This window comes from Symphodus melops (genome assembly GCF_947650265.1).
Source record: "Symphodus melops genome assembly, chromosome: 8".
NCBI classification, from domain to species: domain Eukaryota; kingdom Metazoa; phylum Chordata; class Actinopteri; order Labriformes; family Labridae; genus Symphodus; species Symphodus melops.
In genome coordinates, this window is record NC_136698.1 from 6,774,997 (window position 1) to 6,799,489 (window position 24,493).

The 24,493-nt window shown below is 38.7% G+C and overlaps 1 protein-coding gene across 1 annotated transcript; it reads right to left on the reverse strand.

Annotated features, from left to right (window-relative positions):
- Positions 1–4,224: 4,224 nt before the first annotated feature.
- On the reverse strand, positions 4,225–23,827 carry lurap1 (leucine rich adaptor protein 1). The gene is made up of 2 exons (XM_079350106.1): positions 23,149–23,827; positions 4,225–10,471 (listed from the first exon to the last, which is right to left on the reverse strand). Exons 1-2 carry the CDS (start codon positions 23,359–23,361, stop codon positions 9,623–9,625), a joined length of 1,062 nt encoding a protein of 353 aa, XP_079206232.1. The 5' UTR covers positions 23,362–23,827; the 3' UTR covers positions 4,225–9,622.
- Between the last annotated feature and the right edge of the window lie 666 nt (positions 23,828–24,493).

Below are 24,493 nucleotides of genomic sequence, written 5' to 3' on the forward strand. Positions count from 1 at the left end.
ATTGTTTTTTTTGTTTTTCAATTATAGTAGTAGCTTAGAGTAGAAGATTTCATCTTTACACTTCAGAGTTCTAAATGAGAGAATCCACTGTGAAGGCCAAATCCTTAGACGTGATCATTGTTGCTTTTTCAACTCCATACAGTGATGCATTTGTCATATCATGGTTACAGTGAAAGCCTGACTTCATCATGGCACTGCTTTTCATCAGAGGGCATGAGAAAGCTCAACTCTGAGACTCATGGATCACTTTTCACAGAATCCACATCACATTAAATTTCATCTGCTTCAATAAAGTTCAACTTAGTGAGCTCATACTCTGTCTTTTTTTTTTTTTTTTTTACACTCAATACTGAACCAAGAAATGTGAAAATAGAATCTGCTCACTCTGTAACAGGTCAAATGTTCCAAAGAACACTAGACACATCTCAATAATTTATCAAACATTTTTTCCAAACCCAATCCTGAAAGTCTTGACTTCGTCTGAGAAATAGTGACATTAAGCCACAAATCCTCCCAGAGGGAAATGAAGAGGTCCTGATCCGTGGTTTCCTCTCACACCACACTGAAGCTGAAGGGAGGAGGATCTGTGGTGTTTTCCTCTCCACTTTAGGGAGACTGAAATTATTCTAAAAAGGTTGCTGTCATGACATGGAGGGGTACTTGAGGAGATTAGTGGTACTATATAGTTGGAGTCTGTGGCTCATTATAACCATTTTTCTTAACCTGATTGGACAGCTGTCTGAATGAAGAAGGTCTGTGAAGCACATCCATGTTTAACTGTAGCTGCACTTGGATTCAAAGTATTCAAAGTTGTGTGTTGTTGTACTTGAGTCAAGGACCCTGACCGAACTCTGACTGGAGTCTTGATTTTTAGTATGTATGACTTGAATTAGACTTGAGCACTGATGACTCACAATGAAGACCCAGACTCAAACACGATCACTCAATATCTACTGAAGATTTCAAAACAACACATTAAAATCACCCCAAAAACTTGCACAGCTTAACATCATGATCGTTAAAAGATGATCATTTGGTTAGGTGTTTTTAGAATATCACACCGATACAGTAGGTATCGAAGACCTATAGGTACAGTATAAACATGAAGACTAAGATAATGGAGTGTTAGAGCTTAGCTAAGAAGCACTTACCATAATTCAACACATTAATAGTACTAAAGTGTGGAACTGAAGCCTAGCTTGGAATGACTTAGACCCAGCCTAAAGAACCTTAAGTATCCGACTAAGGTATTGGGTACTATAGGCGAGGACACCATTCAGATCCTACTTTGGTGATTCAGAACCAAAAACAACATTATGGTTAAGTTTTATAAAAACTAAAGTGCTTGTATCATCAGTTCTGTCCAGATGAAGAATTAGATTTAAAAAAAACTCTATCCCAAGTTTTTATTTTCATGCATACACCAAAGCTCATTGATGAGTGATTGATCAATACATTCCTGATATTACACTGAGCTAATAGATCACTGGCTCTAACTTACTTACTTTACCACAACACAAGACTGGTATCCATTTTCAAATGTTATTCTTAGCATTAAACCATTGGGCATGTTTTCCAAATATCTATATTTTTCTTTGTATTTTCGCTCACCTTCCTGGGTTGTGTGTCTCTCCTGGTTCCTCCGCCCTGTCTTGGAAGCAGGAAACCTTCCTCCCTCCCCACTGTTTCACTGTGCTTTTACAACCTGCCCACACTGTTTGCGTGCCCTCCATACACTTGCCACCCACTGTGGAAAAAACACTCAAGTGGAAATAAAAGCAGCCTGTCAGGCCTTGAAAAGAGCGCAGGTTGAAGCAGTGGCATTTAAATAATCGGTTGATGAGCTGCATGTTAAAATGCAAGGCTCTATAGCCTGCTTAGCATCAGCATATCTGACTACTTGGTGTGGTTGTTGGTTGTAAACAAAAGTCTCTGCTGATACAGACATCCCTACCAGCTGTAAACACTTAGTCTGCTTCAATTAGCTGAGCTATGCATTACCAGACAAACCCACTGTCTCCTGAACAGTAGAAATCAATGGCTGACATTGACACCAGCATTAAAACACAACAGAACATTATTTGAATAGAACTGTATATTGTCACCAAGCCTTTACTTCTCTAGAGGGTCAGGAAATCATTAGTGGAACTACCGTATCAGAAATTATGCTATTTAAAATGTGTAGAAATTCTAGCACAAAAAATCAAAAATAAATCTGAAAAATACATTACGGTTGTACGTCATTGATCCTTGGGTTGGATTTTTTTTTACATTGCTTTTCCTTAATATCACCCAAAAGACTTTTACATTCCCTTCCTCCCTGTTTTTCAACGGACACCTACAGATATGAAATCATTTGTAGTTTAGACAACAGCTAAAAGCTAGAGTTAGCATTTAATCGCTTCATTACTTAGAGTATATTTGATGGTCAGAAGGTTTACATGTAGGTTAGTGGTTATGTCAAGCTAAGTATACAAGCACCATGGGAGAATAGATGTATTAATGGAATTTGCCCCCTTTCAGCTTATTTGACCTTCCTCTGTTTGACCTTATATATTAAACAATCGACATAGAAGTTGCCAAAATGTTTTTCTTTTATTCATATACTTCAACATGATCAACTCCTTCAACTGACACAATATGAAGTGTTTCTACTCGTTTGTTTAAAAAAATGCATGGTTCTCACTCAACCACTGACATGTTGATATTTTTTCTTGCTTTCTTCTGGGCTCTTACCTTTATATAAGCAGTTTGACTTTCAGGTCAAGCCTTGCAGGTGAACTGATGAAAGCCTCGGCCAGTTTAGGTCCGATTGACGTGAATGTGTGCAAAAGAAAATTTAAGTCAGATTAACACAATGAATCCTTTTGGTTCTTGATCAATCGCGTAGGATTTCAAAATGAGCTATTTGTCACTTATCCCCCTACATATATATGATTCACAAACCTTGAACACATAATTTGAATATTAGAGATCCATTGGCAGGCGGCTGTGTGAATCTGGTGATTTGAATGTCTTTCATTTGGCTCTACAACCTTGTACTCTTCACCACGCCACATTTTACCAGGAACAGCTGGGTCCTGGCTTTCACCACCCCCAACCCCAGAGGCATTATCACACATGTCCTCATACCAGCAACACCACCTTCTAATTTGCAAATCCCTCCATGTTCCTCCAGAGTCACCTCAATCTGTTAATCTGATGACTTGATGTTTAGACCTTCCAAAAAAATCCCTTTACCCTCTTTTGAAGCAGCACACTGTGAATACAAAGGCGAACAGACAAAGGGGTATTGTGATTGTTGGATTACACAAAGCTGTCACTATCTGTCCCCATTAGAGCAGACAAACATTGATACTGCTGAGCTCTAACAAGAAGGCTTCAAACAACGGATTATGTCGTCAGATCTAAACAGCTCTTTAGAATCAAACACCACCATAGGACTTAACACTTTTGATTTGTGACCTTAGGAAGTGTGTGAGCTTGCCAAACCAAGAGGTGTGAGGGATCATTGTAAGTGTGAATGCACAAGGCCAAAACACACTGCAAAGCCTACAGCCGACGGCCAACCATCACGTTCCTTTTTGCGCGTGCGTGAGAGGCAATAACTCTCGGCGGTAGTCTCTAATTGTCACTCGACGACCAACAGTCTCCTTGGAGTGTCGGGGCCTTTTTAGATAAATTCATCATCATCAGTTTCCACTTCCTTTCTCAACACGTATAGGCTGATCTTTACAGTTGAATTTTTTATCATTGCTATTGCTTCGATCAACAGCAGATGGATTTAATTGTAAAGGTTATATTCCTCCAATTCTCCATTTATTTATTTTTTCTGCTTCCAACTTAACATCTTTACACTGTATACAGACGGCTGTATGTGTTGTTGTTTTTCGGGAAATGGTCATTGAATTTCCCTGAGTGCTATTGGATCAGCATTGCAAAGCTTTTTGTGGGAGGGAGAGCTAGGCCAAGTATTGATTTAAAAATCTACATAAGGTTCACTGAAAGCACTCAGAGTCGTTTACACGAAGCGGTCAGGGGGAGCAAAACGCCTGATGATGGGTTTGAATGTCTTACTTCCGTGTCTCAGTGGAAATATTTAATACAGGGACACAGAGTCTTTCCAAAAAGATCAAGAGGTCAAACTGCTGATGTCTTCAGAATCAACATTAATGCAGTTTCACACTTTCCAAGTTAATAAGAGAATAAGCAAAGACAAGCAGGAACATTTAAAATATCTTTAATCATTGGATAAGCTTGTATCATTTACATACTGCATAATATATTTCTCCACATTATAGTTCACAGAATCAGTTATTACTTGAACATTTCCACTTCACAAAGAAAAAAATATTTTTTTTCTCTGGACACATTGCATAACAAAATAACTATGATGCATCGTAGCATGGAAATAAAAACAGTTCCACTCACTCAAGCAAGTTACTGTATAGACTGAACTGATCCAGTGAACTGCAGGTGGTGGTTTTCATCTTTCAGTTCTCTCAGCTTTGACTTGCCTTGGTTAAATTTTGGACCCAGTTCAGAGCCCAGCGTGCACTCAGCGGGGTTCATTTCAATTCACGTCCATTTCTTTGAGCATTTTGGGACGGTAACAAAAGAGATAAAGTATAAATAAGACTCAAGGAGAGGAAAAGCTTAATGGCTCTCTTTGAGGGGCTGTCAGGTACCTAGAGACCCGCTTCAGTCCCAGGATGAATTGTGCTTGTGTGTGTTTGTGTATGTAGAAGAGGACGGAAGAAAACAGCAGGGCACCGGGGGTGGAAGCTTCCTCTTAGCTGCATGCTGTGCTGCTCCACTCACTGTTTATCCTTCTATTCTGCCTCCATGGAGACACAACCAGTTTTTCTGTATTTTGGATGTCCCAAACTTGAGAAGAAGGCATTTCAGATGGCTCATAGAGAAAGAGGCTGAGCTGTACACAAAAGTTCCCTTAAAGACTTAACTCTGAACATAGAATGTCTCAAATCAACACTGACAGCTTGGATATCAACACTGATAGTCATTTTTCTTTTAACTCTCTTTTTTTAAAATAACAGCCAGATCAGCCAGAATTGTCTCTGTTTGATAAAGGAGGATTACATTTTTGATTTCCCGAATAAGTTTGCAACAAACCAAATGAATTTGCTTTGATCTGCACACATTTACTCTGGAACATTTTTCCACCATACAAACTGAAATGTCCACAGTGAAGAGATATCTTTTTCATTATTTTGGTCTTCATTTTAACCAGGAAACCCTTGGTCAGAACAAACAAATTGAACCTGGCAGACGTTTCTTTGAACTTTTCAAGAGATATGAGCAAGAAATTAATATTTGTAATAATTGCATTCCCTCAGTATGTTGGGCTGTTCTCTAATAGCTAACATGGGTAACGCTCTCTTACAAGGCAGCCTTTGGAAATGTTATATGTTGAAAGGAAATTCTTAATTAAATCTTTTAATGCCTTCTAGATCAGAATGAGCATTATTTGGAAAAAATGTTTAAAAAAAAAAAACCTCCTGCAGTTTAAAATTGGTTATTTATCAAGTGGTTTATAGGCTTTTAGTTTTCTAAATATACCATAATTCTGCATTTTTCATAGCTATTAAAGGTGACATTTATAAAAAATATTATAATCATCAAGTCAACAGTTAAAAGCTTTGCTTAGTTATCTTTGTCCCCCTCTGGATTAAGATGTCTCTGTTTCTAAACCTTATAAACGGTAAGCCATTATTAAAACCATAGCCTCAAATAAAGAAAAGCACTCTGTAGCACCAGCCGCCTCATCTCATCTCTTTCATCTCACTTTGTCATTCAAACACTGCTGCTTTTACAGCTGCAAGCACTGCTCTACATGTTGTTCTATGCAGCCACTAGAGCTGAAAACCAGCCGGGTGTCATCGTCATGACAACCTTGTGGATATCCACTCGTCTATGTAATCACGCTGTTTGTCTTGTGCCCAGTATAGCTTGGTTCCTGGCACCTGAAGTGAAGACAAACACATCACATCATGCACTGGGCATCTGATAAATCCTGGACCTCATAAGAGAACAGAACAGAAGAATTTCAGGATTATGTGAACCTTGATACCCTCTCAAGTAAAATCCACAAAGTGAGAAGAGACTTTCAGGTATTTTCTATAAGCTTGCCAGTCTATAACTAGTCCATTTGTTTTCCTTGCATCCACCAGTTTTAACCACTTTTTCAAAAACAATGAGACCACAGACAATTTCTTCTGGCACCTTGTCTTTCAGCACTCATTAAATCTCTGCCAGTTAGCGGTTGAAAACAATGTTTATATTCCCAATCTTAAACTGTATGTGCCCAGTGAAAACTCATAACCACAGTTTAACTTCAGGGAGGCACACTGTAGCTTGATGTAATGTGTTTTACAGGTTTGTTCCCTGCTCTAAAATGTAGGCTTTTTCCCCATATGTTTCTGCAAATTTGGAAAAGAAAACCGCAAAGTAGCAGAGCAGACAGTCTCTTTGGCGTGTATTGTTGCTTTAAAGCCAACACATATGTCAAAAAAGGAAGGAGGTTTCAAATGACTTCACTTAGACTTAGAAAACCATATTTATCCCATCAGGCTGGACTGTACTTCTCTAATGTGGGACAATGAGGGGGAGACTAATTTGAAAACCATATTCCTACCTACTGGTCCGATAGTTCAAGGTCAAATTTAGCCAAATTTTCCTTGCCTGTCTCCAGGACTGGCCTGCAGTCTCTATTTCTGTGGTACAGGCTTTATGGTGCTCTCTCCAATGGGAGGGCATTGTGTGTGCATGATGTGTGTGTTGGCAAAGAAGGAACATTTCCATCCAACCAGTGTGGTGATGGAAAAGAGGATGAAAAGAAAGGCAGTGGAAAGAGAGGTAACACTTCAGTGGCTCAAAGAAATGGAGATGCTGAGTTTAACATCCTATTGTATTTGCCTATAAAGACAGAATTTCTTTACTGTGAGACTTAGCAAGTTTATTGATTGACGATGTTCCTAACCAATGATTTTCCCAACTCAACAGAACAAGCAGATTACTCTTTACATGGAGTGAAAGGGTGCCAATCCATTAGCTGACTGGTGCAATGACAACCCTGTTAACTTTATTGTTGTTGGCATGTTTGCATTTGCCAATTTGATTTGTAAAACTTCAGAAAGAATAAAATAAAATCTTTCTTTTTTTTTTTAAACGGGAACTAAATTTACGTTTTAAATCTCTCTTCTGTCAAAAGTTATGTATTTGGCACTAATGTTGACAGAACTAAAAGAATAGTACTTGAAGATAATATGTGAGATTTTGAGCCGTGCAATGCTTTGAGAAAATTAAATCAACCTTTTCAAAAGGTCAGAAGAGAGGACTTCAGCAAAGTAATACTGATTATGCAATATGCTCCCTTCTTTTTATCCATATTCTCGCAACATTAACATGTCTAAAAGCCTGGTTAGAGATGGAGTAACACTATGATGAATGAGCAGAAAACACTTCAAAAGCTCTGAGACTCATCTTTTCTTATCCAAACCTGCCAGGCAGGTAGACGGCTTGTCTACCTAGTAAACACAGTGAAAAACACACACACAAACTCACACACAAATCCCATCCCTGTCAGTAGTCTTGGAAAATCCTGAAGAACACGCAATATTATTTGATTTAATTTGCTGAGCAGAGGCTGTTTATGTAAGCCAGTCAAAGGATTCAAGAAGTATTGCTTTTCTTCTCTGATTGCAATGTGTTTTTTTACACAATTTTCATATGGACCAATAAGGCTCTCAGCACAAGGCATGCAGTAGTCAACCCAGCCAATATAACACATTTAAAGTCAACGCTCACATGGCAAGAGCACACAGACTGTTGGTCAAGCCATTTGTACACGCAAGCACACGCCAGTAATAGCTAAAAAAAAATACCACAAATTAAATGACCTCAAAAACTCAGACTATCCTATCAACAGTGCAGTCATTTTAGAAGGAAAAAAAACAAGTTCAGGCATATGAAGTTAAGGTTTACACCAACCAGGCACAACATCTCTTCATAAAAACTGACATAGCGTTTTCTTAATAATCAAACATATTCAGTATTTGCCTACAACCAGTCAACAATAGTACCTGATTCACAGACTAGTTGTATTGCAATTCAGTGAATATACAATATTGCAGAGGTTTGGTTAAGCACAGAAGGTTTTAGCTTTACAAAGACACAAATGCAGTGGTTACATTATTTCTCGATAGTCAAACTTTTACTGATTTCAAGACTCTGTTTTGTATTTTCACATCCTCTACTTTTTTCATGCCCACACATTTCACAAAATAATCGTTTATTACAGATATGATCCCATTGGAAAACCTCTAATATCAATGCCATTGGATTCTTACCCCGATGTAAGAAAAACTCTTTAGCATCTGAATGAGCAACCTAGTCTTTTAACTGACTCCAATGTAAACCAATTGGCAAAAAGGCATGCACAAAAAAGTTGGAGAGCCACCCAGCACAATGTGAGTCAGATTTATTTTTATAAAAAATAAATTGGGGTTGTTGGGTTGGTAGTAAATTACAGAGTTACACAGAACACTAGAATTACAGTAACCCCATGTTATTTTTTTATTTGCAATTTTTCATACCCAACAAATGTAAGTAATGTAAACCATGTTGTTGTAAGGCTTTTGCTCTGAAAAGGGGCAAAGGTATCATGTACGCGTGACAAAGTGTGGATATTTGAGGACTTATGATAGGAACTTGTTAGTACTGTTTTGTTTATTTTAAATACCTTTTAGGTACAGTAATACTGTCAACACCCTAAATGTTTTATTAATATGTCTAGGAAAAAGGTTCATACAATACATTTAAATTGAGGCCTCAACAAAGCAGGTAACATAGATAGATAAATAGATACTTTATGAACCCAAGCTGGGAAATTGTGGATAGGACATACTTGGGATTTCTACTAACATCAAGATAGAAAATGGCCAAATTAATGCCAAATCAGTTCTGTTAGTATTTGAGTCCAATGTGGTAATGATTGTAGAGGTATTTGAGGAAAACAGTACTCTTCAAGGGTGGGTCAGAAATCTTTGTGCAATGGTTTTATGGTGTGTTGAGGATTTTTAGTTTTTGGAAATTAGTGTCTGGATTTAAAGGTCAAATTATAAATTAAAGCTACTAATTTACATCTTGTTTATTAACTGTGGCAAGCAATCCAAAATCACGCTTCGGTTCTCGGTCAGATCATCCCACTGTACTGTTGGAAAGAAATGGAAAGAAAAGAGAAGAAAATCAGGGAATACCAATAAAGGCCCTGAGAAAAAGTGTGACAGGATTTTGAAACATTATCCTAGCTTTGTTAGAAGCAGCCCTGTTTGGCTTTAAATGGTCAAAATCCTGTTATGTGCATCCACCTTAATACTGACATCAATGTTTCATAGAGTTAGTGCAGTCACAGGAGGGAATGAGGTGACAAAAAAAAACAAATCTTTGTCTTTCAAACCCAGTGTGGTTCATTACAGAAAGACTCACTATGTGCATTTCACAACAGCAGTTTGTTCTTTTTCTGTACTTCGGAGCTCATGGTGTTTGATTCTAAGGAGAGGCTGTTAATAGTGGCTCCAGCTCCCCTCTGTTATTATCCTTTTCACAAAAACGTCACGTCTTCTTGCGACTGCACCCAGCGCCAGTGTGCATCGTACTCCAGATGCATTTTGCCATTCATTTTGCAAGTTTCCAAGTCCATCTTTCCGTTTTTGTACAGTTTGAGTTTGGGACTTGGGTTGGTTCCCAGTTTCTCGTTGGGGCTGGAGCGGGTTGGGCTGCCAGTTTGCATGGTTGGTTTCTCCAGGACACCATTAACCTTAACACCCTGTGTGTGGGCATTGCCCTTAAAAACGGGGTTTCCTTTGCTCGTCTCTGCAGCCTTGGTCCACACTGGAGTGTTTTGCTTGGGGCCTTCAGAAGCTTGGGAAGAGCTGATTGGTGGCTTAACCATTCCATTTCCACTGATTCCATTGAGAACACCAGTCCCTTTTCCACCATTCACCTCCATCCCATTCTCAACTACAGTTCCACCTTCAGTAGCCCGAGTCCCATTTCCAGCCCCAGTACCAGACCTACCGACTACCACAGCTGCTATGACCATAGCCCCTGTACGGCCCCCAACATTAGCCTCCGAGACCATTGGTGTGGAGGAGCAGATGACCGACTCTGAGCTGGAGGGGCAATACTCATCCAAGTCATCTGCCAGGGTATCCAGGTAGCTGCCAATGGAGATGTTGTCCAGTTTGTCGTTGGGGTCCTGCAAGCTGCTCCAGGAGCCCCTCCAGGAGGTGTCGGGGCCCTCACCCAAGCTGTACTGACTGCTGGTGAGGCTGCTGCAGCGGCTCGTCAGGGTGCTACGCTCTTCCATTAGCCATTTCACAGCCTCAATGCCTTCATGGACTGCAAGCAACTGCTGCAAGATCTTCACATCCACAGAGCGCAAGTGAGCCTGCAGGGGTGAAAAATGAGATAAGGATGTATTTACTAAAAGAAAAGCATTTAGAGATCATCAGATCAATTTCTTTCTTCTTAATTGCCCTGTGATGTTGTTGTTTGAATCCCTACATAACAAATTAACTGAACCTAGATGATTTCTTTGGGAGCTTTTAAACTTTTAGCAACGTATTCATTAGCATACTCGCCCATAACTGCATCTTTAGCAGTACTGGAGGCCGATAAAACTCTGCAAAAATGTTGTGTGTGAACCAAGAAAACGACCAGGACTCGTCAGTTATTTATTTTAAGTATTCAGCTTTGGCTCCACCATCATATTGTTACCAAACCTTTGTAGATTACCATAGTTGGAAGTAAAACATAACAAATGCTGGCAGGTTAAGTATACAGTGCCTTCAGTGTGGAAACAAGTCAGGCAATGATGAAGGCATCAGGCTAAGAGAAGAAACTAGAAAGAGGAAACAACTCTGATAGGGAAAACAAAGGTATAGAGTTGATGTTAAGAGTTAATTAAGTTGTTTTAAAAAAAAGCCAAAAAAGCTGAATTTACTCGACAGAAAAAGCTTTTGAAGCAATGAATTTTATGCAGGGGAAATCTAACAATCAAGGGGGGAAAATAATGTGTAAATGATGCAAACTTCTGTGATCAAAAATGTATGTGCCAATGATGTCATTAGACATGACAAATAGTCATGCTTATTCAGAGGTATCATTCACTTGTAACTCTAAGTATAGCTAAATGATGAATAAGAGGAAAAATATGGCTGCGGTCATGGAAAATTCCCCCCTCTGAATACATTAGCAGAAGTCTGCGGTGAGGCGCTGGGGCCAGGAGGTGATATATGGCACCCACATTCAAAGCTCGGCCTGATGATATCCACTCTCCTTTGCAGATAACCAGCTCCTCTCTAAGCTAAAGAGTCAAGTCCTTAAGTGTCTCTTTTCCCTCCACGCAATCATTTCTTTCTTTATTACTCAGTCTGTCCATCTCTCACTGTGCTCTCTGTCACTATTTCTGTCCTTCTCAAGGCCACGGGAATTTTTTGGTTGTTTTCTTTTTTTCATCATAAACCTTTTTAATGTCTGCCTGTTGCCCTACATAATCAAGGCCTCTTACTGGTGTCAAGCACAATTAGACAAATTATTTTATATTTTTGCATGTCATATGAGATCTCCTGTTCAATCAGAAATACACATTAGAAACATAAATGTTTTATATGTGTAAAGGACTCGGACCTTTTCCTCCAAATATGAAACAGTTTCACAAACCTGTTAATGCTTCTGTTTTGCTTTATTCTGATTTGTACTTCATAACTTTATAAACAGCAATCAGTAAAAAAAAATTTTAGAATCAGTGATGTCCTGAATTAAAAAAATGTAGAAAAAAATATAGTGCACTCTTGGGATTATGAAGGCTGTTGCATTTTTGAGTGTATAGTACAGACTAAAAATAAACAAGTTCTCAGTAAAACCTAAATCTGTAAATTACCTTGTAACAATTGCAGTCAGATACAGTTATTGAAAATACCTTTAAAGTGTTCTTAAAGCTCGCAGTTGAGTGCATGTACTCAGTGTTGTGCCATCATGTTTTATTATACCTGAAGATATGTTTTATGACAAAATGCAATATGATATATACTCTTCATAAGAGAGATTCTTCAAAATGTCCTTTTCAAATAAAATTAGAATCAATGTTCTAAAGCTCAACTTCATATAAAACAATGGACTGGGGTAGGGATGACAGCTGTGAGGGGTTGTGTAAAAACATATGTAACAAGCATACCAGCGTTAGGTAGAAACGCAAGGATATTAAGTGACTAAGACCTTTGGTCTTTGACCTCATTGAGACTTCATATACCTTTGTTATTTAGTAAAAGGTCCAGTCAACACTTCAGGTTATGTCAATAAAGCATTGGGGAGGAACATATTGATTCCACCCATCTGCCGGGCCATTTATCTCGTGGTCCTGCATAATATTAGCCTCTCCAGTGGAGACACGTTCTTTAGATTTAGTTTATTTGGTCTTCTGTTTTTAACCCTCGATGCCGCTTAAGAAAACAGAAAACAAAACAGTTTTTTCCAAATGTGCTCAAGAGCCTATTCTTTGATCTGAAAGGAAAACATGTTATAAAGAAAGTAATACACTTTCCCATCATCTCTTTTTAGTGCTATATAGGCTGAACTCTGTTTAAACACTTTACTCGACTGTTAAAGGCAGCAAGCACTGCTGGTTTTAGAGTGAAAATGCTTTATGAATCTAGCCATATCCTATTCAGTATCATAGTCCATAAAGCAGGTGGCATGGGTTTAAATCCTGCCTGTGGCTCCTTTGTCCGCATGTCATTCCCCACTCTTCACTTCCCAATCTGACTCTGCCCACTATCCTAAACAAGTTTGTAACTATCTATGCAGAATCTCTGTTTATATCTGGGTTGGTTCCTGACCTGTTATTTTCTGCCAAACACATAATCCATGCAAACTTTTTCAGTTGTCATCACAATTTATATCAGCCCTAACCCTAACCCTAAACCATTACACCTTCATGCCTAACCCTAACCCTTGCCAAACTTTAACATGAGCAACACTTGGACAAACGGATAAGCTTGATTAACCAATGAAGGTCACAAGGCTCAAAAATGTCTTCTTTTTTCGACTTCACCCAAACATTTCATGCTTTCACTTCCATCTATTTCTTAGAGACGATCCTTAAACATCAGCTTTTGACAAAATTGGCGAACAGTAGAACTTGTTTACAAGGGAAAGGTCTTAAGTCACATAGTACGCTGTAAAGAGAGTAATTGAAACGGACATAAATGCACACATCACAGGAAGGCAAAACAAGGCAAAGAGAAGGAACCCAAGATCCAAAAACCACAGCTTTCAGTCTGTAAACTCACTGACATCCTCGGGCACAGTCAGACATGTGGGGTGGGGTTCAGGTTTGAGGTTTTTGGCTGGCAGAGGACTGGGTGAACTAATGAGGGTGACAGTAAAAGTAGCTCTATGCCTGTCAGCGCTGAGGAGGCACAATGCTAACGAAGCTGAGCTGAGCACCACTCTGTGCTCGCTCTGCTGCTGAGCTGGGCCCCTCTGACAAGATTAGATTCACTGAAGTCACGGTACCTCTCACACCTCAGTGTTTTATGCTTTTAGTGGAAAGGCTGCATTTAACTTCATGTTCTCTTTTAGCACAAAAAAAAAAACAACAGGCCTCTTGTGCAAACTGACATTTTAATCTCACGCTTGTGAACTGAAGTCTTCATTATGCAACAGATCCCAGGTGTTACACGTTTATGGTAACGGGGGGGGGGAGAAATATGAAAAATTGGTTTTACAGGTAAACTGGAAAACAGGAAACTCCTCTGTACATCTCACTTGTAGACTGTATATCATAGTGATCTAGTCTCAGTGACCTCAACCATTGTTTGTTTTAAGAGTAGTTGTGAAGCCCATCAAGCACTCTAACCATGGTCTTCTCCTATATTACTGTATGTCACAGGTTTTGGATATTAGTTGGAAGTAATTTGCAGCTTGAAGATTTCTCCCTGGGCTTTTCAGTATTTCTTATTATTTTCTGAAATGTTAAAAATCATGAGTAATTCAATCATTGACAAATACTGGACTAGCTAATAATTAGCTGCCCTTAATGCAGATAGTTTTATTCCAAAAATGTATTTTGGCGTAAAGCTCATTCATATTATAAATAGTTATCAAATTGAAATGCAAATTGTGCTTCATAGTTTTTGGCATTGACTTAAGAATGCTAATCCGTGTGCCAACACTTGGCAAGCACACCAATGCATTGTGTCTCTGCTATGCTTCCTTCATTCACATTATTGCGTTTTCTTCAATACTGATAACATTAAGCATACTCGCAATAGAAAGCATCCACATTTAAAGGGTCAAACTGGGGTCAAAGGTTTTCATCTTTCAATGAGGGCAGGAAGTAGAAATTCAGGACTCTGAAACCTTGGGAACCGAAACACAATCAATCATGTTGGACTCACTTTTGTGCTGTTAGGACACAGCCAAACAGATTTTTCCTGCTCAGGCTTGAGGCCAAGCAGCTCTTGGCTGATCCTTGAAAGCTATTTTTCTGCTTTTTACATTTGGTTTAGTACAGCTTGTGTATGCATTACAAACAATATGCAGCTAAATACATCGTGTTTTATGTAAAGCAAATCTGCCGGCTTAGTTGGTATTTGCTTGGGTCAGGATTTTCCTACATACAGGAACGTCACACCATTTTTATAATAGACTTTCTATGTTTACATGGTGTAGCAAGTTTTTAAATTATTTTTTAAGATAAATAATATCATAAAAAATGTATATAACAATATGAAATACACATTTAAGTCTCGCAAATCAATCTGTTTATCGGTAACCAAATCAGATGAGTTGGAATATGTAGCAGTGGATCATCTGCATAAAAAAATATTTTCTTTCTCCGCTTTTTTAGCCACTTTGTTTTGGAATTTCATACAACAAACAATTTATTACTTTAATTTAAAAAAAATGGCAATTGAAAAACACAAGTTCTTGACATCATCTGTGTGTCTGAGCATGTACAGCTGAGTTTTAGGAAAAGTATTGCATCGAATACAGACAAAAGGGGAAGATGGCTGATCGAAACACTTCACTGAGCTCCTCTAAATCTGGGAATTAAACTCAGGGTGTTTTAAACCCCTGATTCTGACTGACCTATTTCTACTTCTTTGATTGCAGAAGACACAAGTACGCCCAGGAACATGCCACAACTCCCAAACACAGGTATTTAGTTTTCTGTTAGATTGTGTTTTTTCTGGAACATTTACTGGAAATTTATTCTTGGCAAAATGTTGGCAAAGCAAACTCATTCTTACTGTTTTGGATTGAATGTTTGGAACTGAAACATCTGTTTGATCCAGAAAGCTTGGGCTACATGTTCTGCTTATTTCTTACTAATTGTAGTTAAAAACTCTCAAGTAATTGTTGGGTTTAAACATGCATTGTAATTTATCTGAATTTTAACCAGGAGAATACATTGCAAATAAATAAATGCTAATTGGAGAAAGAGATAGACTGCCCAATTGGCTGCAATGTGTTGAACCTTTCAGAGCTTGGTTTTACTTCTAAATCTACTAATCAACCCTTGTCCTTGGTCATGTAAAAGTATTTATTGAGGTTTCTCCTGAGGTTGGCCAGGCTCAGCCGTAGAGGCCAAGCAGCTCAGATATCCAGAGGGAGCCTGGATTCATGTATTGCTCATGCACGTCAGAATGATCCAGTTAAGCTAATTTGGACATCTATTTAGCAAGTCTCCTGGGCAGCCGCATTTAGAATTTTTCTCAGCATGTCTAACTGTGGTTGACACTGAAATCATTTATACCTAATTCTGTGATGGAAACACCTCCAGGAAAATATGGCTGGAAAAGGACTTCTGGAATACTTCGCTCTATATGCTACCACCAACACCCAACCCCTGTGTTAAAAGGGACAGAGAGAGAATGGACAAATGACCCGATTTGTAACCACTTTTCTTTTTTTGCTTTTAAATTTATGAACATTTTATGAAACACGTCTTTGCAATCACACCCCAAATTGAAATAAAACATTACACGATACTTGCGTTAATCATTAAGAGTATTTGAAATTTGGATCAGCAGTGATATCATTAGCTTGTTTAAAACCAATCGTGGCTGACCATTTATGCATCTTTCCGCAACTGCATTGTTCGGGCATTTAACTCAAATATCATGACCAGATTTCCTTCATCACTGTAATATGCCAAAAAAGCAGCCAGTTGCCCCAGAATCCTCTTGTCTCTGCATTTCCAATCAAATCCTGACAAACTTTACAGATAGAGTACATGATGTTTTATGCTCAGCTGGAGCGTGCTTGGTGACGCAGACAGAGTCTCCCATGTGGTAAAAACAGCTTCTCAATGTCGCACAGCAACTGAACAGACTGCTGAATCACTGCCAGCAGGGACAGCTCAAACACACAATCTCTCCTGCAGCAGCTCAATAAACTCCTGTTTATCTGAAACTCTCTCTCTCTCTCTCTCTCTCTCTCTCTCTCTCTCTCTCTCTCTCTCTCTCTCTCTCTCTCTCTCTCTCTCTCTCCCCTGATGTCACTGTCTGTCGTTTCACCTTCCCATCGAGCTCTGGCCCTGCGCGGACATACGGCGTCCTTGCAGAGGCCATACAGACTTGATGCACAGCAGAAGGTCGTCCATGTCTCTCCGTGAACCTCCAACAGCTCCATCTGTCTCTGTTCTCCTTTGAATGTCGCTTCAGTATCAGCACTGTTTGTAGTCTCTTTATCTTTTGTATCAGGCGGATCAAAGCATTGTTGCATCTATTTTTCTTCCCTCTATAGCTGTGTCTTTGTATTCTTATTTTAGACGTTACAGCACAGTGCAAGTCAGACCAAATCTCGTTTGTATTTAAAGACCACATGCAATAGATTCTCATCAATATTTATTCACATTCAAAACCAAAAACAATTTAATTTCCAGCTTTCAACCTGCCACTTCTCCTGCACCTCATTCTCCTACCTAGTACCAATTAGAGGTTAACAATTAAGTGATCTCTTTGTCCATCTATTATTTGGACAGTAGTTTCAACACAAAAGTGACAACATATTATAATGAAGAAGAAAAGGGCATGCTCATATTGATAATGTTTTTTTACTGCAGTGCAATGACACAATCCTTCTTCAGGAGCAATGAAATATAAATGTATCCAAATGAGAGATGATGAGAATGATGGTAATAGAACAGTCATTTTCTAAGAAATGTCCTCAATATTTGAAACAACAACATGTTCACTAAGACTCGCCCTCTGGATTACATTTACAGTATTTCTTACAATATGTGCTGGTAATATCTTCAGCATTATTGAATGGTTTTTGCCTTCATTGGATAGGACAGCTTAAGAGAGACAGAAAATGTTAGGAGGAGACAGTTGGGGATAACATGCAGCAAAGGGCCAAGGTCAGAATCAAACCCACAACCGCTGCAACAAGGACTATGGGCTATGTACATAGGGTGCACGTCATAACCACTAGGCTACCGACACCCCAATTAACTGCTTTTTGTATTTATGTTCAAGCACTTCAACATTTGGTAAAAACTGAGGAAAGATCAAAGCTTTGGTTAATTACTGCAAAAGTCCCTTGACGCACAAAACTGTACCAACACATAAATGCTCAACCAAAACCACAATTACTGTGCTCTGTGCGCCCACATTCAACTACACCCTCTTTACATAGTGTATGCTGTTAAAAAACACTCTCTTTGCTTAAATATTTTCTGAATCCAGTCATTTGGCAATGATCAAATTAGACAAACTCCTGCACTGACTGTATGTGAGGAGATAGCCAGCACACCGACAGTGATAGATCACTGAGTTAAACAGAGTCGATTTTGAATCCCTGCTCAGCTCTGCCCTCAAAGCTGACATCGCACTGTGACTGGTCAGCCCAGAGGTGGACGACCGTGAATCAGAGCGACAGGGAAAAACTCAGAGAAACAAGACGAAAAGGACAAAAACATGCCCCAAGAAATAACACAGATGGTGCCAGTTATGTTTCCCTTTGATGGCTAAAGGACATGTGCTGATCGTGAAGTGAATGCACAGAGCAGCTGGCAAGTGTGCGTTTGTGGTTGACTGAAAGTTTGGTGTTTTTTAAGGGCGTGTCTGCATTCAGTAAATCTGTTTCAATGACAGGAATATGTGTTTTCCATAACGCATCTGGAGATAAAAAACAGAAACTGCTCAAAAGTTTTAACCAGCAATGCTAAAATAATTAACAACAACATTTATGTGCCTTCAGCTCACAGTGGTGTAAAATGTTCTTCTGAGGGGGCAGAAAGAGTTTATAAGGGTTAACGTTAGCAGGCAGCCTAAATTAAAACATTTCGGACATCTGAGAAGACATCAAAGAAAGATGTTGTTTTTGAAAGGCGTATACTTTCCACCTTTCTACCCACCACTTTCTTAAGTTTCTTTCTCCCTATTCTCTGACATATTACTGAACGAGCAATGATTGTTTAATTAAATATAAACAAGGGAAACATTAGTCAAACAACAGCAACGTAATGATTTATTGAGACTCAATCAAATCTCACAAACGTGCAAACTGTACATATGTTTACCTTCCTGACAAAACACGAGCAGGTTTGATTAAAATACTACAACTCTTCCTGACAATAAAGCAATTTTTGATTAGCAAAAAGGGAGTGCCTTGAAATCTTCCTGTGATTTGTTCCCGTGTTTATTCCTGTCCAAACAGCACCTAAAACTAAATGTGACCAAGGGAGGCACTCCTTCTTTTACATTTAAAGAAGCTTATCCTTCCTTAAAAAACCCTTCTGTAAACGATCACATTCAAACGCATTAAAACGAATGAAAATGTGGACGAACAATAACAAGCACTTGAGTGAGCAGTGATTATTCTTAACCTCCATCTTGACCAGGTAACTGTCCGTCATCATCATGCTGCGTTTTCTTGGTAACAGAGTGTCCGATTACGTCACAGTTGTGTACACCAGCATGCATGTCATGTAACCTTGAGGTAAAACATTGTTTCCCATTTCTCTCGGAGTATTTGCAATGTTGACTTTTATAAATATTTTACAACGTATATTGTTTTCAGGCATGTTTAAAACTCTTCTTCCCTTCCTTTTGCCCTTACAGGACATTGCGTTGTTTGTTTTAAACTGAAATAGATTGGAAACGTGAAAAACGTGTTTCCCATCCCCACATGCCCAAAAGAATGCATGCTCCAATGCATGATTATGGTTAAAAAGCTCCAGACTTGTACTTAAACAGTATGCAAAAGGGAAAAACATCACTGGGCCAAGTGATGCTTTTTAATGGGTTAAATTAATGCCAAAGTTATAGGATGTTTTTTTGTTGTTTCAGTCTAGCATACACTGTAAAGAGATGCAGACTAACATCCTGTTTTTCCTGACAGTTAACAAGAAGCAGATCCACATTTCATTACTGCTGGTGACACAGTGTCAACATGACACCCCCCCCCCCCCCCCACACACACACACACACACACACACACACACAAACACAAACACACATCTTAAATCTTACAGTAGACAGATGCTACAGCTCATCATCACCATGCTGTGCAGTTAAAGACAGAAGATTAACAGATGACTGTGCAACACAACAACACACAGACAAGCAAACACAAATACAGAGAACAAGTGATAAATGAGGCAGACATTAGAGACCATTCCTTCATATGATGTGTGTGTGTGTGTGTGGATGCAGAGCTTCAAATACTAAGAATCCAATAATCAAAAAACAGATTCAAGGACTCTGTCAGATGAAGTATGTGGGTGTAAGTTTGTGATTGTACATGTGAGCCTTTCCTCTGACTGAGCAAACACGTGTAACTGCACATCTTACTAAGCAGATTTCTGATGAGAGTGCAGTGCTCAGAGCTCTTCTTCGCACTCCCATTACACCCTCCTACTCTCATAGATGAATAGAAAACACACACACACACACACACACACACACACAACTGTCTCCCTCCGGTTAGGAACTGGCTCTTCATCACTTCACTTTCAGTCCTCCTTTCTTTGCAGCAGACCTGATTAAAACTGTTAAAAGGAATCAGTCTGGCCCTAGGCTCTCCACAAGTACAGAAACTCTCTGATAGCTTTCTGAACGCAAACTGGAGACTTTGTTCAACCTCCCACTAAGGAGACTAAAACATGTCTGTACATTATTACTGTAAATTTTCCAATAATATTCCAGTTTAAGATTAAAAACACCAGGAGAAATGATGTTACTAAATGCATCTTCACCAATTACAACAATGTGCTTTTTCAAATCTTTATCTTTAACCTGGTTTTTCATTTATTTAACCAATCTTTTTTTCATATTGTGCCATCAAATGCAGCTGCATGCTAAGACACTTTCATTTCAATGGAACTGGAATTGGACAGTGTTTATTACTATGGAGTTAAAGTACTGTCAAAGACAGGCCTCTAAGAATAGATTAACAGCAGTCCAAATTAAACTCCTGCAGCTAAAATTAGCGTCTCAACACCCAAATAATCATATGTGGACGATGGTAATGCTGGTTGTAAACTGACAAATAGCTGCTGTGTGACCTTGTTGTGTGGCTAAACACATTAAACATTTTCATAATGGATATCCACACCTAGTAAAACCTCAATAATAAAAAGTTTTGACATGTGTTAAGGCCCCAAATGAAAAACAAAATAGAGTTCAAAAGTTATGTAGCTCTTCACCATATAACTAAAGGTGTCTCAGGATAGTTTCGAAAAGAGCTGGTCTACAACTTACAGCGCTATATTATTTATAGAGACCCAACTTAAAACGACAATAGTCGAGCACATAGAAAAAATGTCCCGCAAGAGACCAACAAATAAAATAAAAAAGAATGCAGATAAACAAATATGTCTAAAGCAACTCTATAATAAAAACATTAAACTGTCTCATAAACTGCAGGATGCTTCAACTGCCCATGTGTGTTTAGTCAGGTGTGATTCATTTGGATAAATTTAAATCAACTTCACCTATAATAAGTAGCTTTTACATTGAAGTATGAGTATGAGTGTCAAATGGTATTTATTGGCCCATATTCTTAGAAGTCAGGCTGATAATGTTTTTTCAGGAAGTGTTCAGTTACATCTTAGAGAGCACTCCTTCCTCTTCAGACATCTGAAATTCAATCGGTCTTGTTTTCATCCCTGGATTGAAAAACATTTCTATTTCTAACGGTATGATAATGTGTTTTGGCTGTTATGATCTAACTCGTGTATTTTGGAGTGACTCTTGTTGTTTGGGATTTTTGTGGGCAGTGAGCTGTATATGTCATAGCCAGAGAAGTGTATGACATAAATGATCACAGAGAGAAACAAACTGTAAGAAATTTTAAAGTGTTTCTTTATTGTTACAGACCTCTACTGTTTAGAGGAGGCAGGGTCAGTGTAAACAAAAACAAAGAGGGTTGTTTGTTGAACATATACTAACCATAGAAAATACTCTACTATTAAAATCAAGAAAAAACATGGTGGCACAAAGTACAACTTTGGATAACCGCTTTGTAACCGCTTTGAGAGATGTTTTAATGAATAACACAAAAACAAAGTCTCAGTAAGTAGAGCAACAGAGTGAACTCACGCAGTAGGCGATAAAAACTGCACATCTGTATGAATGTTGTGATTCGAGAGTTGACCAACAGACCATTGATGGACAATAAATCAATCACGTGTGTCCATGGTGGTCAACACGAACCCTATTAGCTACAGCCATTAGATATAGTCAGTGTGTCCATTTAGTTTTAGTTTAGTATCTCTCTCTCTCTCTCTCTCTCTCTCTCTCTCTCGCTCTCTCTCTGCCTCTCACTCTATCCCTCTTTCTTGACCCATGAGGCAGAAGGCACCAATGAGTCTGCTTCTGCTTGAGGTTTCTGCCTGTTCAAAGGAAGTATTTTCCTTTCAGTTTGCTGCTCGTGGGGGTTTAACGTTAGGTCACTGGATATAAGATAACTGAAATAAGTTTGGGCAAGACCTGATTTTTAATTAAGGTGTCACATGGGAAATTTAGTTGTGATTAGACACCATCTAACACCTCACTCTGAGTTTTCTGAACCATTTTGCACAGTGACTTTGTTGTACAAATGTTTTAAAGTGAATCTGTTAATATCACACAAAGCTCGCCTTTTCTCCTTTGTTTCAAACCCTGGTTAGGCTAAGTTAATCAGCTTGTAGATTGGTTACACATTTACAGTACAGACTGGACAGTGCTAAACATTTACAAGATAAATAAAAGTGGCATTTCATTACTACAATCATGTTCATCTTTAAAAGGAGTAAAAAAACCAGAACAAAATCAATAAATGTTGTGACACTGAGAGTCACACTGACATTTTTTTTTTTTAAACAACAACAATGGATCGGTTACATTAAGAGAGATCTCAAAATGTATTCAATCTAAATTTGTGTGGCTTCCTCTGTGACTCTTTAGAGGTTGTATTTATTAGCTAAGATTTATAATATATAGCACAACCTTGACATATGTTGTACAATATGTTACAGGAAATTGCAGGAAAAAAAACGATTGCTTCGAAATTATTTGGGAAGTGTAAAGATATAAAAACTGTCCACCAGAGAGCACTGACAAGTGTCCTTTTTTTCTACTTTTACAGGTTTGAAACATATCTCTCATTCTCTAGTGATTATGTCATCTCTAAATGTTGAATTAATGTTCTTTTGACATTATTCTTATGTATCTTCAATTACACTTGGTACACATCTATATATAATGTATAGATCAAATCTATCTGATCTATCTCTATATCTTTCTTAGAGTTTCAGCAATTTTGTAAAAATTAGACTCACATATTAAAACAGCCAATGACTATGTTTTATTCTATTCCACATTGTTTTGGTTTATAGATAATAAAGGCTATATCCTGAAGTAATAGTAGACTTATAGAGCTGTGTACATAAGTCAGACCCTAAGAAACTGATCTGATAAGACTAATTATTTGAATATTTGAGAGGAGAACAACAGAATGTAGTTCTCCATTTAGGGTCAGCATGACAGATTGTGTTCAGAGAATATCAACCACTGATAGTTTGAAGGATTAGGCATTCATTGCACACTACTACAACTAATGCACTCTTACCATCTCCATCTTCAGTTTCCTGATCTTTTCATCCAGACTCTTTCTCCCCGTCTCCTTACTGGTTTCATGTGCGGTGGCCAGCTTGGCTTCTCCCCGGAGAGTGGACGCATCCTCCCGCATCCATCGAAGCAAACCCTCGGGGGTCTTCCGGCCAATTTTCACCTCTATGTCTTTCAGATCTGGGATGGTCTCTGTGGCCGTGCCTTCATCCATGGCGATAGATTGTTTACTCCTTAGAAAATCCGCAGGACAATGATTACGTCCTCCTTGTTTGTTGTAAATTGTGACTACCTAAAGGCTTGTGCAGCATCCTCTGTGACTTCAGCTGAGTTAGACTGCGCCAGGAGAGCAAAACAATCTGACAGCATCAACACAACAACGTGTTGTTCCTCCAGCAGGATAACGTTATGTTTTGTTTCAGCTGTATTGACATCTGTTTTGAAAATGATATCTAAAACAACTCAGAACAGTGGAAAAATATATTTGAATTGGCGAGGCTTTCCCCCCCCTGTAGCTTCTTGTTTGTTTCCGCAGCTCACAGACGGATAATCAGTGTCCAGTATCCGCTGTGTGGTCGCTGCAGGCCGGGGAAGGCTGCTGTGTCTGCTCGGAGATCCCTACACGGAGCTACATTGCGCAGATTCCACCTGCATGATGACAGCGACCAGCAGCCGCAGAGTGAGAGGAGACTTCAGACGGTCAAGTGTAATACATTAAAGTCATGCCGTTTCCTGTAGCTTTTTCAAAATAAAATAAACCGACAGGAACTAGTATTGGTTACTACAACAATTTATTTAATTGTTATAATACTTAAAACAAGATAATTGTTTAAGTCTAGGCAGAATACGTTTTGAGAATAAGTAATGTAAACTCTGCAGAACAGGTACATGCACATCAGTAAATTAAGATCCAGGAATGATCCTGCAAAGTTTGTCTCTTAAGATGGGCTATATTAATACAGCTCTGTTTACCGTACTGTTTTCTTATTGTTACGCAGGAGAGATGCCATGTACATTTCATTCCTCCAGATTCTGATTAAGCAATATCACACAAGGTTTGCTGTTGTACAGGAGAAAGCTCCTCGCCCAATGAAGTTCAATGACATTTTCCCTTTGCACATCAGATGAATAAATAGTGCACAGAATACAGCACGATTGTTTTTTCCTGAACATAGTAAATGATAATGACAATAAGCAACGTCAATATGAGTAGCATTCTATATTATCAAATGATAACTGTAGTTAGGCTGGAGTAACGTGTGGCCTTCGGTCAAAGTAATTTACTTATGGACCCTTATCAGCCCCCTCGCTCACACTATCCCCTGTGTGTTATGAGTAACTCATTA